Source organism: Medicago sativa, chromosome 2 (genome assembly GCF_051527215.1).
Source record: "Medicago sativa cultivar Bolivia chromosome 2, Bolivia_mono, whole genome shotgun sequence".
In the NCBI taxonomy this organism is placed as follows: Eukaryota; Viridiplantae; Streptophyta; class Magnoliopsida; order Fabales; family Fabaceae; genus Medicago; species Medicago sativa.
Genome location: NC_140750.1, coordinates 67,629,707 through 67,648,956, shown reverse-complemented (window position 1 = coordinate 67,648,956; position 19,250 = coordinate 67,629,707). Strand labels below are relative to the sequence as shown.

Here is a 19,250-nt window from a genome sequence, read left to right as displayed (position 1 = left end):
TCTCTATTTATTTAGATGCCATTTATATTTAAAATGGTAATTAATACTTTTTTGTCTGAATAAGACTTTTAGATAATAAGGCCAGAATTCCATAAAAAAAAAAAAGATAATAAGGTCAGAATCTTACCACTGAACTAGCATCTCAAGTGTAAAACACAATAGTAACGATCGTAGTTTTATTCTCAAAGTTTACGATAAGAAATTTTTCATTGTTGAAATAATTGAAAACTCAAAATTTAAGTGAATGAATTAGAACTTAATACAATTTAAGACTCTTGTGATTTGACTCCGACTAACGTCAAATCTTCTTATACCTAAAAGGATTTGCCTTTGTAACTGAATATTTTAACTCATCCAGGTTTGCCCTATTGTGCTTAACATTTCCCATACATATACATATAGATGTAACACACAAGATTTATATTGAAAATTCTAAACTCCAGATTTCATTGATTGCAAGTAACACATCGGGTGGAATTTATACCTGAAGTATTTCTCTCACAAAATTTTAATAGTCTTTTATTTACACTTAATTTATTCCTATCAAGGCAAAATCACACACTTATCATAATCACAATAACTTTACATTAACCAACAATGTAGTAGTTAATGATCAATCATATAATTTACTTATAATAGTCAAGATTCTTTCTTTAACAAACATTATTTATCTTAGTGTGACCAACAACAACACATTCATTGATCAAACCTATAATTTTTATCTATTGAAATACTGTCTTGGCCATCAAATGAAAATTGTTTTTCTTTGCTATACATCCACTTTTACTAATTTCTATTTAACACTAAAAATCATGTCACAATAATCATTCAAGTCGTGAAATTAAAGTTAATCCTAAGCAAATTCTAGGAGATAAACAATTAACACAATTAGGAAGAGTTTTTACCCAAGCAGTCCCAAAATCCAATTTTTTCAATGGTCGTACCTTAAATTTGAAAATTTAATTAAAATATCAAACGATATCCAATTGGACCAAACTACTAACACAAGAAAGATTTCAAAAAATAATCATCAACGCTTTTAAGGCAACCGCAAATATTATTGGTATTGATTTAATAACGAACACTTACCAATTTTGAAACTCACTATTTATGTTAATAGCATATAGCGATTTTGGTCTAGTACATATTGTGGTGTACACGATTGACCCAATCACCAAATCATATGGATATACATTTCATGTATCCCCTTCTCATCCAATGAGACCAAACATTGTCGCTCGAACAAAACACATCATGTGACGTATGCAATAATTTCAGTATGAACTTAAGCATATTAGTTGTTAGAACATTTCTTCAATATATTTAGCTAGGATAAGGTCAAGTTCCATCAATAATCTATCTCTATAGATCTTGATTCCTAACGTTTTAGGAAATCTCGCCAAAGTCTTTCATTAAGAAACAATCACCTAACCATGTCTTACATGTGCAGATAAATTGTTTTTGATGATCAATATGTCATCCACAGATTATACCATATTAATATAAATATTCCCATTAATCTCCATGTGTAAAAAAATATTTATATTTCTCCTTTATAATTCCAATTTTTCATAAAACTTTATCTATAAGAACAAACAATTCGACTCCATAAAGGTTCTTTTAGTTTTTAAATGAATTTTGTAACTTATATAATTTTCTAGCATCCTTTTGATTAACGAAACCCTATATGTGCCAAATACATATGCGAGGTCATTCCAGTCAAACTCATAGTAGCAACATACAACAATGTCATGTATAATTAAACACATTTAAGTATTATGACTAAATTAAAGGTTTCATTGTAGTTTTCATCAAGATTTTGCATGAAACATTCTAAAATCAATCACATCTTATAATTATTCATCATATAGTCGGAGAAAAACTTCAAGCAGGCATTTTAAAGCTTCTCCCTATCTCATCTCAGGATCAAGTTGCTTATTTTTTCACTAAGTCATTGCTTCCCCAGCCATTCAACATTTTGTTATCCAAGTTGGGATTCCCAGACCTTTACCAATCTCCAACTTGTGGGAGACTATTACATGATAAGATGAATGAAGTCAACAATACAGTTGACTGAGTTAGCTTAGAGTACAAGTAACTTCACTTTAGTTTAATCAACTTTACATAGATCTGTTGCTTGCCACCTTAGACTTTCTTATTGTACAACATCAAAAGCTATAAATACCTGTTGTACTCACTGATTTTCATATTAATAATACACATTTTCTTTTCTTCATAATAATTATCACAACAATAATTATCTAGAGTTGAAATTCATCCTCTCTGCTAAAAAGGCCCAACTACAGTCCAAGTAACATGTGTTATACAGGCTTGAGGGTCCACCAATGGGTAGTCTTGAGAGCTCGTGTCCACCAATGGGTAGTCTTGAGAGCTCGTGTGTTGGAGCTGAAACTGTAAGCTACGCATATCATCCTTTTAAAAAAATACAGGGGTAGAAGCAGTGGGAGGTGGTGGCACTGGAGCATCAGCTTAACGACATCTTCCACCCTCTTTGCAATGTCTCTCAACATAGTCTTAGTCAATCTATCTGGGAATCCTGATGTGAACCTGAGATAGAATTGATACTCAAGCAGCACAAAAAAGTCCCATGACCAATCTTGGAAAGACCAATGGTTTCATGGCATTTGATATATACTTGGCTCAGAAAGTGCAATCTCTTGTATCTCATTTGATATAAACTCTGGCTACATCCACAATTTTGCCAATGAAGATATACAACAAGTAATAAACGTCAAATTTGGTGGAGGAAGTGTGTCTCTTTTGAATGATGTTGTGTAGAATGAGAATAAAAAATAAAAGTGTTTGAAGTTAAATATGATCTTTGGAATCTTAGTGTAGACAACCAATTCTCCTTTCACATCTTGAAAGGTTTGGCCAAGATAGTTGTAAAAATGTTATATCTCATTGAAATAGGAAAAACACCACTACAATAGAAATTTAAAGTATGGGTCTTGTTAACCTATCTAATGGGAATTGGGGATTTGAGATTCACTATAGTCAACAAATTAATACAGTCACGCAATCAATCATAGCACAACCGTCCGATTAAATCAACAATAAATAATCATCTTCTCTAATTTTTCCACTCTAGACCCACAACACAGGAAAGGTATAATAGGGGAACCTCTATGGTTAGAAGCTCCATGGTTGAAATCATTCCCAAATAAACAGTGTAGATTTATCCTTCTCCCATTCACATGACTGTTAATCCAGTGTTATATCTCATCTCTTCATCTTGCATCCATGTCATAAACCCTGACGTGATTCTGGTCTTTGACCCGTAACCAACTTCGTTACTTAGAGTGTTAAGTTCTCTCAGCGGGTTGCGTCGGAGTAACCACTGTTTGAGAGGTCATAACTTTTTTATTCAGATTCTGGTGACAAACCTGGCGATGCGGTTGACCCCAAAGTTAAAGCTTTTGAGGTGACTATAATCAAAACTGTTTCAAATTTTCAGTTTTCAATTTTTCTCAACTGAACTATGTGTTTTGACTGGGTCATAAAATTGAAGACGAATTAGAGTGGACAAATGAAAATAGAGTAATGAAAATATGATGAATTTCATGAGCTTTTTCCTTTTTGCTTTCCTATGTTGTGGGTTTAAAGTTGAAAAATTGGAGAAGATGGATTTGAACTGTTGATTTAATTGGATGGTTGTGCTATGATTGAGTGTGTGACTGTGTCAATTTGTTGACTGCAGTGAATCATAGTCCAGTCATTGGTTAAGAAATCCATAAATATAAATTTTGTCTTGAAAATATAAGTTATTACTTTTGATCAAGAAATAATTATGTCACTTTTCTATAAAAACTTGCTTGTTTTGGTTATTTAACCAATGTCCCAAGACAACATTTAGCATTGTTCTTAAAGTAGGGGTTAGCTAAAAATTTCATTAAATCACATTAAAATATGAACAACACAATTGGTCCCTATAAAATTTGGAATCCTTACATAATTTTACTAGTTTTTTTAGTCTTTACAAAAAAAATTGCCTGTAATTTTAATTCATTCTAAAACTAAATTTGTTTAATTATCCTTAAACTCTTAGATTATTGAACGATTTTCCAGAGACATGTTTAGAATATTATAAAAGGTTCATTTACTAAAATTTAGAATTTTTTTAACATGAGATGAAATAAATATGAATTTTTTTAAACGACAAAATTTCAAGATAAAAGTAGCAAAAATTGGATGTAGAAATCAAAATGTTAGCTTCTTTTTTCGCGAAGGAACTTTTAGTAATTTTCTTAACACGGCTACAAAAAATTGTTCAAAAACTTGAGAGTTTAAGCATAATTAAACAAGTTTGGATTTAAAAGGGACGAGAATTGAGTGTAGAAATTTTTTATAAGGACTAAAAAACTATTAAAATCAAATAAGAACTAAAATTAAACGGTCCCAATTTTATAAGGACCAAAAACATATTTAACGCCACATAATTTAATATGTGATTAATTATGATTTCTATAAATAAATATCTAGAATTCTGTTTTAGTCCCTAAAAAAAATCTCATTACATAGTGCATGTAACATTTTTCTGTAACATCTTTAAGGACAAAAGATGATGATCGAAAAGTTAACAGATTAAAGATTCTGATGGAAAATTTATAGAAGACTAAACATGCATCACCAAAGAAAATATATAATACAAATGTGTTGCAAACTTGGATTTTTAGTAGAATGAAGTGACTACACTAACATAAATCCTCTACAACGGTTGTAATATCGAGTAGTTATGGATTCAATAGTTGTACAACAGTTGTACAATCGTGACATCTATGAAGCTGATGTAGAGAATCTGCAATAATTTCTTAATCACACAGACTTTCAAATCAACCTGTACTATGGTTGTTGTATAGTTCTACAACTATTGTATGGTGCAACAACTATAGGGGCTGTTGCTTTAGGGAGAGAAAGTTTTCCCATTAAATATAACAATCCCTAGGTACAAATGTTGCATCATGTAGATGTAGATGACTCGAGTTCCTCATTAAAATTTTGTCATGATATATACTATGGTGAAAATTCCCAAGAATTTTCAACCATCATAATATAGAAATATGTATATATTCCAATTTTTGTTAGTGGCTTTGAGATGCATTAAATTAGTATCTCCGGATCCAAATACTATAAGATACATGTACTTAGAATGTGGTAACAATACTGGGATGATGTTCCTTGAGCCAAACATTCTATGGTTTTAAAGTTTGACTAAGCAAACTAGCAAGCTTTGTAACAATAATAATTTCCTCCTCAAAAGCATACCATGCATGGCCAATTGAGTACACAATTTTCCAAGGTGAGGAAATTCCAAATTCATTTTTATCCTTTTTTATTATTATTGCATTATTATAGTATCTTTATAAACTGCATTAAAATGATTTTGACAACAACACATGAATTGCAACATGTATACTTCAATTTAGTTTCTTGAATTAGATAGGAAAGGACTTTTGTTTACTCAAAGCTTTGTTCCTCTTGTTGACCTTAGAAACAGCAACAACTTTTTCCCATGTTTCACTTCTAAGAAAGTGATGATATTTTCATAGAACAGGTACAAATCTTAGATCATTTATCTTCATCCTTACCTATTATCTTCATATGTATAAGTGAACTTATTTTATTTTATTTGATTATTTTCAAATTTTTGTTACATCCCAACAGTAATTATAGAAGGTTCAAATTACATGAAGTTTTCTTATGATGCAAGAAATAATACTAACAATCTTAATACATTGATATTTCCCTAATATTAAGCCAAAATCTGTAACCGGGTTTACATGCCTAGACATTTCGAAAAAAAGTGCAACTTCATAGAGAACCACCGATCACATTTAGGATTTACAATGAAATTTAAGAGTGTGTTTGGATGAGGTAATTTGGAAATTTTAAAGAATTTAAAATTCTAGGCAATTTACCTCAAAGTATTTGAATTCCCTCATAACATTACATTTCCTCACCATTACATTACATTCCCCCATCCAAACAATGGAATTCACCTCAAAGTATTTGAATTCCCTCATAACATTACATTCCCTCAAAACATTCCCCCATCCAAACACGTAACTTATCAATTGCATAATTGCGGATTAAAAAAAATTAACTGTAAGTTTTTGGTTTCATGGTATCAATAACATCAATTACATGGTTCAACCTAGTTTTTGCAGCGGCACTTAAATATGTGAGAGATGAGTGCCACCCTGCAATTAGCGGCACTTGGAGGGGGTCGAAGTGTTATTTAAAGAGACCTCAAGGAGGTGAATGTAATTTCCCCTTAAATTATCCCATGTTTTATTTACTTTTGAAATTTGTTTCAATTTTATTTACTTTTCAAATTTTGTTATATAATCATTATGTGAGGGAATTGGATAGATTTAGTTGACCAATTTTGTTTGGTGAGATGCCTACAAAATTTCACTCTTGTAATATGTTGTGTCTACTCTTGGAATTTCTTGTGCTAGCCAGTAGTGAGTAATAAAGTTCACCTTAAATAAAATCATAACCCCTGACTAATATTTGCCTCTAAAAAAAAGTTTAACTATGTCTATGCTCCTCCAATATACTATATTTTGTTGTTTTTAAGTGAGATTAAGTGTGTATAAAAAAAGTGTAAAAAAGATTAGGGAATACACACTTCATTTTCTTAATTTATATAAGTGAAGTTCATTTTTTTTCTCAAAAAAAATTGTGTTAATGTAATATAATTTTATTAATAGTTTCCTCCAAATATAGGTGGTGCCAATAGCAGGAGAACAAAATGAATAGATGAAGACATTCTCATAGCTCCTGTTGTCCATTTTTTTTTCTTTTCAAATGATTATTATTCAAATTCCAATAATATATAAATGAGAGTGGTATATGTGAGACAAATATAGATATCATCATTTTTTACAATTTATTTCCTTTTGCCATTTTCAATTTATAGTCTTATTTCAATATTACTGATCAATCTTCTTCTATCTTTGAAAGTGTTAGTCGAGATATTAAAAAACACAAGTTAAAATTCGAGAGAGAGAAAGAATGGATTTTCCTAAAAATATGTACGTGTGACTATCATTATTTCGATGGAAAATTAAAATGTGTCAGAGAATGGATCTTAAAATATGTGAACACAAATAATAAGATTACTCCCTCCGTCTCAAAATAATTGTCACTTTAGCATTTTTTCCTTGTCTCAAAATAATAGTCACTTTAGAATATCAATGCATCATTTATTACTTTTTTCCACTACCATACCCTTATTTATTGAATTTCATCTAACTTAACTACTCAACTAACTACAATTAATAAGGGTATATTAGTAAATAATATTGATTTTACCATTGAAATCAACACAATTAATCATTTCCTTAATTACCGCGCACAAACCTTAAACGACTATTATTGTGAGACGGAGGGAGTATTAAAAAACTAATGCTATGCTTTAGAGCATCTTTAGAGTTAGTTTGTCAATGACAGATTCTTTATTCCTTGTAAATGCAACAATTTTAGTTTACCTACCATTGTATAAAATATATTTTACGGCAAAGTGTAAACTAAAATTCGCTCAAATTACATAGGAGGAAAATAACTTAAGTTTAGAAATTTGATGTCATGAAAGTCCAAAATAAAAAAATCTTCAAAGGATAAACAACATTTAACACTATAATTTTTTATCATGAAAATTCTGGAGTCTTATCAATTTTGAGTTAACTATTATATTTCACTCTCAATGGTTATATATATATATATATATATATATATATATATATATATATATATATATATATATATATAATATAATATATAATATATTTTTGCTATCCACTCTCAAAGGTTTGTTATCATTTTATTGGTCATGAGAAAAATGAAAGTTAATTTTTGTCTTATTTTGTATTTAGAAATAATAATGCACAGCTCATTTCATTTCATCTAAAAAAATAATAATAATAATGCACAGAACACCCAAAAGAGAAATGAATAGATTAGGAAAACAAGCAATTTCGTAAAATAAAAAAAATAATAAAAAGTTGTATGCACTATATATATTCGAATACCGTAACCTTGTTTACTACCTTTCTCTTTTTAGGGTTTCAAACGTAGAAGGTAAATTTCTCATATTTCCATTTTTAGGGTTTCAACGTAGAAGGTAAATTTCTCCTATTTCGTTTTTTATTGATGCATTCTTATAATACATATCACCGATTCTTGGGTTTTTCGCACAATTTAGGATTACAGAATTGCTCTATGGTACGAAGCACTTGCCAATGAAATTCAATGAATGTGTACAAAGCTCATTTTTTCATTCATAAAACTTTCCATTTCCTTCATAAAAACACACCCATCTGCTCTCAACAAACGATGGAGCCCTTCAATTTTACGTTGACTCCATTTTTACGTGTGCTCCTACACTCTTCAACCAATCACCTTCTTTTTTGTTTTGCTCTTGCGTTAACATGTGTAAATTGTCATTGTAAATTTATAGTATAACATCTATATATATTATATTATGTATATACATTTGATAACTATGGTACAAACGGACACCGACAAGCACACTATTAGAGAAAGAAGAAGAAAATAGGAAGAGCAATAATAGGTTACTTGGATCCACTGGTGGAAGAGTATGATCCACTGGTGGAAGTCCACTGGTGGAAGTTGATAGTACAATTGTACTACACTCTTTTACAATTGTACTACACTCTTTTCTCTATAAATACTCCTTGTAACTTCATTTCCAAGTAATGAGAATTGATACTTTTTCCATTCTTTGAGTTTCATAACATGGTATCTAGAGCTTTTTTTCTCTCTTCCATGGCGGAAGTTAGTTACAGAAGTTAGTTACGATCCAATTTCTCATCTTCTTCGTTGATTCTCGTTGATTTTTGCAGAAACCTTCACGGTTTTCTTATCTGCATTTGATTCTATCGTTGATTTTGCACTTCGTTGCACTTCGTTTGCACTCTGTTTTTCGCAATTTTCTTCGCAAATTCACCATGGTTCGTAACAACCAACCTGATACTGAATCAGTGTTCTATGTTCATCCAAGTGAAGGACCAAATTCAGTGATTGTTGCTCCTCCATTGGATGGATCAAATTATCTTGCATGGAGCCGTTCCATGATTCGTGCTTTTGGCTCGAAAAATAAGCTGAAGTTTATTGATGGATCTATGGAGATTCCAGATGATGATGATTTGAATCGCGCTGCTTGGGAACGGTGTAATCATCTTATTCAATCTTGGATAATCAATTCTGTTACTCCTCAAATTGCACAAACCCTAGTATTTCATGAAAACGCCATTGATGCGTGGTTAGATCTCAAAGAACGTTTCTCCAAAGTTGATCGTATTCGTATTGCTACTCTTCGTTCCAAGATCAATAATTTGAAGCAAGGTTCAAAATCAGTGTTAGATTACTTCACTGAGATGAAGACTCTTTGGGAAGAGTTGAATTCACATCGTCCCATGCCACATTGCACCTGTCCTCATCCATGTCGTTGTGCTGCCATGCGTGAAGCTCGCAATTTCAGGCTTGAAGATCAGGTGATACAGTTTTTGACTGGTTTAAATGATCAATTCAATGTTGTTAAGACTCAGGTGCTCATGCTTGATCCACTTCCCTCCATTAACAAAGTTTATTCATTGGTCATACAAGAGGAAAGTAACAATAGTTCATTGCATTCCTCCATTGATGAACCTTTATCTGTTATCAATGCCTCTGATGCACGCAAACCCTTAGGCAGAGGGAGGAGCTATTACTCTGGATCAAAGCCACCTAGACATTGTACCTTTTGTGGCAAGAATAATCATACCATTGAATATTGTTATCAGAAACATGGATTTCCTAATCCAAATTCTCAGAAGTCCAATGCTTCTGTCAATGCCTCAAGCAGTTTTGATGATAATGAGGCTCAATCAGGAAGTTGCAATGATGCTTCTTCATCTTCCACCACTAGTATCTCTCAAGAGAAATATGATCAGTTGCTTAGTTTGCTACAACAAGTGAATTTGCTTCCTGCACCAACAGTTTCCACTCCTTCTTCAAGTGCCAATCATATTCACACTCCTTCCAATTCCACTTCTATCTCCAAACTTGAGTCAGGTATCTCTGCTTCCATATTTTCTTGTTCTATATCCTCTAAATCAGATATTTGGATTCTGGAGCCAATGAGCATATAGTTTCATCTTCACATTGGTTCACTTCTTTCCACAAAATTGCACCAAAACCTGTCAATTTACCTAATGGTTCTTCTGTGTTAGTTGAATATTCTGGCACTATCCACTTCACACCTCACCTTTATCTTGCTGATGTTCTTTTTTCACCTTCATTCAATTTCAATCTTATTTCAATTTCTAAGCTTTGTTCATCTCTCAATTGTTGTGCCATTTTTCATGACAATAAGTGTTTGTTACAGGATCTTCATTCCAAGAGGATGATTGGTTTGGGTGAACCTTTTGCTGGTCTTTATAGATTAGTTTTAGATTCCAATGCATTTCCTTTACATAATAGTGTATCTGTTAATCACATTTCCACCAATAAAACCTTTACCATTCCTCATTCTGCCTTATGGCATTTCAGAATGGGACATGTTTCCCATAAAAGATTGTCTCATATGGTTTCCCTTTATCCTTCATTAACCTTTGATCACAAAGCCACTTGTGATATATGCCATTTTGCTAAACAAAAACAATTGCCTTTCTCCAATAGTTTGTCTGTTGCTTCCAGTAAATTTGAATTGTTGCACTTTGATATTTGGGGCCCTTTATCCATTCCTTCTGTACATAATCACAGATATTTTCTCACCATTCTTGATGACTATAGTAGATTTGTCTGGATTGTTTTGTTAAAACACAAGTCTGAAGTGTCCCAACATGTCAAAAACTTTATCACTCTTATAGAAAACCAATACCATATTACTCCTAAAACCATTAGAAGTGACAATGGTCCTGAGTTTCTTTTAAATTCATTCTATGCCTCTAAAGGTATTTTTCATCACAAATCTTGTGTTGAGACCCCTCAACAAAATGGTAGGGTTGAAAGGAAACATCAACACATACTCAATGTAGGTAGAGCCCTTCTTTATCAGTCAAAGTTACCTGCTTCCTATTGGTCATATGCTCTCCTACATGCAACCTTTATAATCAACAGAGTCACTTCTCCAACTCTAAACAATCTTTCTCCTTATCAGTTACTTCACAATAAAGTTCCTGATATTGATACTTTCAAGGTCTTTGGCTCATTGTGTTACTCTACTTCTCTTCACTCTCATAGAACAAAACTAGATGCTAGAGCCAGAAAATCTGTGTTTCTAGGTTACTCTGTTGGTTTTAAGGGTTTTGTCCTATTAGATATTCACACTAGAGAGATTCATATCTCTAGACATGTCAGTTTCCATGAACATATTCTTCCTTACCCTCCTTCTTCCTCTTCTATCACCACTGATTGGGATTATTTCCCATCAGATGCTTCCACTGCAAGTAACCCATCCTCATCACCACCTACACCCACATTTATTGACATTGATCCTTCTCCTCATGATGACACTCCTTCTCCACCATCCCTCCCACCACCTCCTGCTCTGAGAAGGTCATCTAGAAATGTCAATCCACCATCTCATTTACAAGACTATGTCTGCAGTCTTGACCACTCTTCAGCTTCACATGTTAATAATGTTTCATATCCTCTTCACCATTACATGTCTTTTTCAAATTTGTCACCTTCACATTGTGCTTATTCTTTATCCCTTGACTCCCATACTGAACCTACCACATATGTTGAGGCAAGCAAATTCAGTTGTTGGAATCAAGCTATGCAAACTGAACTGACTGCTCTTGAGAATACTGGGACATGGAAACTGGTTGATTTACCACCAAATGTGAAGCCTATTGGTTGTAAATGGATCTACAAAATCAAGTATCATGCAGATGGCTCTATAGAAAGGTACAAAGTACGTTTGGTTGCTAAAGGTTATAATCAAATAGAGGGTTTGGACTATTTTGACACATATTCTCCTGTTGCAAAATTAACAACTGTTAGAACTGTCATTGCTTTGGCATCAATTAATCACTGGCACATTCATCAATTAGATGTCAACAATGCTTTTCTTCATGGAGATTTGCAGGAAGATGTCTACATGCTTGTTCCTCAAGGCATCACTCCATCCAAACCTAATCAAGTGTGTAAATTGGTTAAGTCACTTTATGGATTGAAACAAGCCAGTAGAAAGTGGTATGAGAAACTCACATCCCTTCTTATTCATCATAAGTTTACTCAATCCACTTCTGACCATTCATTGTTCACCAAAAAGACTGATAATTCATTCACAGTGTTACTTGTTTATGTGGATGATGTGATTGTTGCTGGTGATTCTCTTACTGAAATTCAATCCATCAAGGCCATTCTGCATGCTTCCTTCAAAATCAAGGATCTTGGTCAATTGAAATATTTCCTTGGCTTAGAGGTTGCACATTCCTCTTCAGGTATCTCTCTTTGTCAGAGAAAATACTGCATTGATTTACTGACTGACACAGGCCATCTTGCTTGCAAGCCTGCTTCTACTCCTTCTGACCCCTCTTGCAAGCTTCATAATGATTCTAGTGCACCCTATAGTGATGTACCTTCATACAGGAGATTGATTGGTAGACTCATTTATCTGACTAATACAAGGCCAGATATCACTTTTGCCACTCAACAATTGAGCCAGTTCCTCACATCTCCAACTGAACAACATTTTCATGCAGCCACTAGAATCTTAAGATACCTCAAGAAATGTCCTGGCCAAGGTTTGTTCTTTCCTAGAGATTCATCTCTATGCTTGACTGGATATTCAGATGCTGACTGGGCTGGATGTTTAGACTCCAGAAGATCCATTTCAGGCCAGTGCTTCTTTCTTGGCCAATCCATGATCTCTTGGAGAACTAAGAAGCAATTGACTGTCTCAAGATCTTCTTCAGAAGCTGAGTATCGTGCTTTGGGTGCAGCAACTTGTGAGCTGCAATGGCTTCTTTACCTGCTTCAGGATTTGCATGTTACTCTTGCTAAAGACCCCGTGCTCTATTGTGACAACCAAAGCGCCCTCCATATTGCAGCCAATCCAGTTTTTCATGAAAGAACCAAGCATCTTGAGATTGATTGCCATTTGGTGAGAGAGAAGTTGCAAGCAGGCATCATGAAACTGCTCCCTGTTTCTTCTTCTGATCAGTTGGCAGACTTTTTCACTAAGCCATTGCTTCCCCAACCTTTCCACACTCTCTTATTCAAGCTGGGAATGTTAGACATTTACCATTCTCCAGCTTGTGGGGGGCTATTAGAGAAAGAAGAAGAAAATAGGAAGAGCAATAATAGGTTACTTGGATCCACTGGTGGAAGAGTATGATCCACTGGTGGAAGTCCACTGGTGGAAGTTGATAGTACAATTGTACTACACTCTTTTACAATTGTACTACACTCTTTTCTCTATAAATACTCCTTGTAACTTCATTTCCAAGTAATAAGAATTGATACTTTTTCCATTCTTTGAGTTTCATAACACACACATCGCTAATAATTTGATAAAATCATATAATTCAGTGTAATTATATGTGTCGGTTTGTGTCCGACACCTCGACACGCCTAATAATGTTGTGTTGTTGCTATATAGTATTTTACTTTTTTTGTTGAATTAATATTGAGATTTATTTTTTTGTCTTGTTTTATGTGTTGAATTGACAAATCTTTTTGTGATTTCAAGTTTAAGTAGTGATGGCTGACACAAAGGTTCATATCAACATTGTATTTATTGGTCATGGCAACTCTGGGAAGTCAACTACTGCTGGTCATTTGATTTACAAGCTTGGAGGTATTGAAAAGAGTGCCATTGAGGCACTTGGGAAAGAAGCTACTGAGATGAACAAGCGTTCATTCAAGTATGCTTGGGTGCTTGACAAGCTCAAGGCTGAGCGTGAAAGAGGTATCACAATCGACATTTCTATGCGCAAGTTTGAGACAACCAAGTACTGCTTCACTCTCATTGATGCCCCCGGACACAGAGATTTCATTAAGAACATGATCACCGGGACCTCCCAAGCTGACTGTGCTGTTCTCGTCATTAATTCCACTACTCGTGGTTTGCGAGCTGGTTGGTCTAAGAATGGTCAGACCTGGGAACATGCTCTTCTTGCTTTCACTCTTGGTGTGAGGCAAATGATCTGCTGCTGCAACAAGGTATTTATATTTTCGGCATTTTATTATTTTTAAAATTCATTTATATATGTATTAATTATTAACATCTATCTTCACAGATGGATGCCATTACACCCAAATACTCCAAGGATAGGTATGAAAGAATTGTGAAGGGAATTTCCCCCGCTTTGATGAGGATTGGTTATAACATAGATAAAATTCCGTTTGTTCCCATCTCTGGTATAAGGGAGATAACATCATTGAACGCTCTACTAACCTTGATTGGTACGAGGGTCCTACCCTTCTTGAATCTCTTGACCAAATCGACGAGCCTAAGAGGCCAGAAGGCAAGCCCCTGCGTCTACCACTTCAACATGTCTACAAGATTGGAGGTGTTGGAATTGTACCTGTCGGGCGTGTTGAGACTGGTGTGTTGAAACCTGGAATGGTGCTGACTTTTGCCCCAACTGGGCTGCAATCTGGAGTTAAGTCTGTGCAGATGCATCATGAAAACATCAGTGAGGCCCTTCCTGGTGATATTGTGGGATTTCACCTTACAAATAAGAAATTATCTGATAAGAATCTCAGGCGAGGCTACGTTGCCTCAGACTCCAAGGATGAACCAGCCATGGAGGCTGCTAAATTTACATCTCGTGTTATCGTCTTTAATCACCCTTCAAAGATTACCAAAGGATATACTCCAGTCCTCGACTGTCACACCTCCCACATTGCTGTCAAGTTTGATAAGCTTGTTACAAAGTTCGATAGAGAATCAGGTGTGATATTGGAGAATAAGCCCAAGTACTTGAAGAATGGCGATGCCGGCACCGTTAAGATGATTCCTATGAAGCCCATGGTGGTGGAGGGTATCGATGAATATCCTTCCCTTGGCCGTTTTGCTGTCCGAGACATGCGTCAAACTGTTGCTGTTGGAGTCATCATGGCTGTGAAGAAGGAGGGTCATAAGAACAAGGCAGCAACAAGGATGCTCAGTTCCACAACTGATCAGAAAGATGATGTAGCAATGAATGAGGCTGATTCTTCTCTAAATATAACATCCAAGAAGAGAAAAGAAGGACCTTTTGAAACAGGTCTCGTTATTGGTGATGACGGTCGTCTTTATCGCAAAAACATAATGTGTTCCGTTATGTCAACCTATAATAAGGGAAATTCTTCTGGAAATACCACAGTGAATCCCATCATAGCAGCCGACCCCGTTGATGTAAGCAAATCACATTTGATTTATAGAATGACTAGTGCTATTAACAATCTTTACTTTAGATTTTTTACTATTGACTGAAATTCATGTGAGGCTTTATATTCAAAATGATTGAACTTGCATAAATTTCAATAAGTAATAGTGTTAAAATCATCACTTTTATTAAAGTGAGGAACTTTGAATTAACTACATTTATCTCTTGGTTAATCAGGTTATTACGGCTAAGCTACATTCAACTGAACTCCACCAGCCGGCAGATAGGAACATCAATCCCACAACAACAGCAACAAGTGCAGCAAATGATCAGATTATTGCGCCTAGGCTACATTTAACTGAACTCCACCAGCTTCAAGATAGGAATATCAATTCCACAACAACAACAACAAGTGCAGCAAATGATGAGGAGATGTAGAGAGAACACTTGAAATTAAGTGTTTAATTTTCAATAAAATTGAAAAGTTCTTAATTAGTTTTGTCTTTTAGGTTGTACATCATAACTCCAAAAGACATGATTGTTTCCTTTTCTATTAGTTGTTTTTAGGAAGGATGACTAGAATTTAATTCCCATGCCATGCCGCATTTTTATGATATATTGCAGGTTTCCCTTGTTGAGTAAAGTGGATAAAAGATGATATTTCAGTTCTGCATAGTTCTGAGACTTTAGCAGTGGATATGAAACTTGTAACATTGGGATATTGCCAATGAAAATCTCATGGTTTTATAGGACCTAAAGTAAAAATCTCATTGGGATTTGCATTATTTATTGAATTTAGTGATAAATATTTAACAAAGCCAAAAGAAGTATTCCTGCTGCAAAGAGAAACACATAGTTTTTAGATAAACTTTATCAAGACTAAAAGAAATACCACTAATGGCATAAATTACCTTATTATTTCTAACTTAGAACTTAGCATGTAAAGACATAACATGTTCATTAGAGGCAACAATCAAAGTTCATCTATTAAAGACAGAAAATTCCCCAATTTGCACAATGAATGGAGGCAACGAATGGTGATGACTCGAGTTGCGAAGGAGGATGCAAACACACAGTGGAGAGGGGATACGAAGACACATGATGAATGTGGATAAACCGAGGTGTGGCGGCTGTGGATAGTGGCCGGGGAGATGAAGTAGCTCTGAACAATAACATAGATTTTATTAGTTAAGAAAGGAAGAAGTCGAGACACCAATCTTGTTCAGCAGAGGAAATACATTTCGTGGATCGATGTGTGATGCGATGCAAGGGAGCTGAGGTATTTGTTTACACAGTTTGTGTCTTGTAGAGAGTTATGTTATGATAGTTTAGCGTCTTAAATAGATTTCAATTATTTTGTGAAATGGTATGCGAGGATACCTTTGCTAACAAAAAGTATGTATAATTTTTATTTTTTTTTAGAATCAGCAAAATTTATTCACTATGAGCGTGTGCAAGAAACACAACAAAAACTCGCGATCAGCAGGGAACAATTACAAAAGGCACTGATGGACCAGAAACCCAACTGTTATAACAGCAAACAGAAAAAAACCCTGCAAACCAGGAAAAAAAGAACCGACAGCAGACAGCATGAAACCAGCCAGCAGCAAAAACAGAAAAACCTGAGGCTAGCATATGAAGAACCGCAAAACAGCAGGAACAGCTCACAGCAGACACCGCATACCCCAGCCTCAACCTCCGCAATACCGAAACAGCTCCATTAACGAATAAGGCACTCTCTTGGGCTCCAACACCATTCATAAAACAAACGCGCCGGCCCCTTCTTACGGCTCAACATCCACCTCCACGACAAAACCTTAATCGCCTCCACTAACTCCGCCACTCCACAACTTAAATCATTAAAAATGCGGTCATTTCTCGCCCTCCAAATACTCCAAACCGCGGCATGCCAAATCAACCGGCAACCATTACGAACCTTCTTATTTGACACAGCTCCCTTCTAACACTCCCAATGGACAAATAAATTGGGCGGTGATACAAAGTTTAAGTCCATCCATCTCAACAAGCCTTGCCACACCTCGGAAGCAAACACACAGTGGATAAACAAATGATTTGCCGATTCAATCATCCCTTCACACAAAACACAATTTTGAGAAGCCTCCGGAGTTGACGCATGTCTGTATGTCAAATTCACTTTTGACGGTATTCTATCATGAAGAAGCTTCCAGGAGAACGCAACAACTTTTGACAGTGCCGGGCTTTTCCAGGAGAACGCAACAACTTATGAAAAAGTATGTATAATAAATCTCTAATATAGTGATCTCTTATTGCTTGAATAGTAAGTGACTTTAATTAATTTTTCTTTGCAATTGTTAATTTTTAATGAAGACCAATAGCCCTTTGCTTGTTGTCATAAACCAAATCTAAGCAATCCTCGCAAAACACACACTGCTTTAAAAGTCACCAGAAAAGGTGGCTGATCCTTTGGTGGCAGACCCCTTATCAGGAAGCATATAATGACTTCAAATTAACTCAAAAACTTCACTCTCACTTAACCCTTCATTTCTTCACATATCTAACCCTTTATAAGCACTTTTTTCAAACTGAACTTAGCCTCTTTAGGTAAACAACTTAATTAAGTGTTTATAGCATACACGCTTATCATATAAATACATAAGATATTTCTATTACAAAAGTCAATCTGGTTCAATATGGCCGCATACTATAGAAGATTGATAATAGTTAAAGTGCTAACCTAGTTGGGATGTTCGCATGTTATGTTGATGTTTTGCATGTCTCTAACTTTTATCAACAAAAAAGTCATAAGTTATCCTGGAGATGATATGGAAATAAACTAAAAAAAGCTTAAAGACTTGTCATAAGCAATTTCCACTTTCCATAAGCTATGGTAAACAGTATCATTAGTACTAATATCAGTATCGATAAAACTTAAATAAATCAATATAAACAAACACTTAACTAGTCTAATGCAGTATGTTTGTATGATTTATATGTGTGCAGAGTTTGCTAGTACAGGACAGAAAGAGTGCAAGGCCTAATAGGGTAACTGGAGCAGGATTCTGGAAAGCTACAGGGACGGATAAACCTATCTACTCCTCAGAAGGTTCCAAGTGCATTGGCCTAAAGAAATTCTTAGTCTTTTACAAAGGCAGAGCTGCTAAAGGAATCAAAACTGACTGGATGATGCATGAGTTCAGGCTACCTTCTCTCATAGATCCACTTTCACCAAAGAGTACTTAGAGAAAACCATTCCTGCTAATGTGAGTAAAACTCAATTCAAACTTTATCATTATCTTAGCAAAGTTTAACTTCCAATGCTCTCACATTACCATACTTGATATTATGAAGAATCACAGTCAAATGTAACTCATGCTATTTCAACTTTGGCTGCATGATATTCCCTCTAATTATCTTCCCTTAATCATCTGTTAGCTCATCGACTTTCTTTTTAGCATTTGTCTAGAATTCAGTTGTGCATTGTATATTTTTTCCATCAGTAGGAATAGTATCTTTGGTTAGAGTATGCGTACTGGAATTTAATCAAATGTCATGGTCGAATTCAGTTATGCCTTGCACATCCTCTCCATTAGTAGGAATTAATCCATGTCGAGATATTGCATACGGGATTTCAAACCAGTGGCAATTTTCTTCAGGGGCCTGGTGGAGTATGGTGTGATGTGGATATGGTGGAAATCTTGTATTTCAGCGCACTTGATCCAGTTCCAAAAGAACAGCACTATACAGAGACGGTGGATGACTTGCGTGGAGGTGATCCGTGCATTGGTTCAGGATCTCAGATGTTTCTTTGCTCTCTTGTTTAATTTTTCCTATGGAATGACTTATCTGGTTTACAAAAGAATATCGTTTGATTTAATTAATATTGCATATATCACATATGTGATGATTAAGGAAGCA

The 19,250-nt window shown here is 34.6% G+C and overlaps 1 protein-coding gene, 1 long non-coding RNA gene and 1 pseudogene across 3 annotated transcripts; all 3 read left to right on the top strand.

The window, feature by feature from the left end:
* Positions 1-9,152: 9,152 nt before the first annotated feature.
* Positions 9,153-10,178, top strand: LOC146949988 (uncharacterized). Its single transcript, XM_085748603.1, has one exon. It carries the CDS (start codon positions 9,171-9,173, stop codon positions 10,176-10,178), a length of 1,008 nt encoding a protein of 335 aa, XP_085604729.1. The 5' UTR covers positions 9,153-9,170.
* A 3,468-nt stretch (positions 10,179-13,646) lies between these two features.
* On the top strand, positions 13,647-16,028 carry LOC146949987 (elongation factor 1-alpha-like; annotated as a pseudogene). Its single transcript, XR_015027408.1, has 3 exons — positions 13,647-14,202; positions 14,280-15,382; positions 15,591-16,028. The product of XR_015027408.1 is annotated as an elongation factor 1-alpha-like (transcript).
* Positions 16,029-16,619: 591 nt separating this feature from the next.
* LOC146949986 (uncharacterized) lies at positions 16,620-19,250 on the top strand. The gene is made up of 2 exons (XR_015027409.1): positions 16,620-17,605; positions 18,336-19,250. It is a non-coding gene; the product is annotated as an uncharacterized LOC146949986 (long non-coding RNA).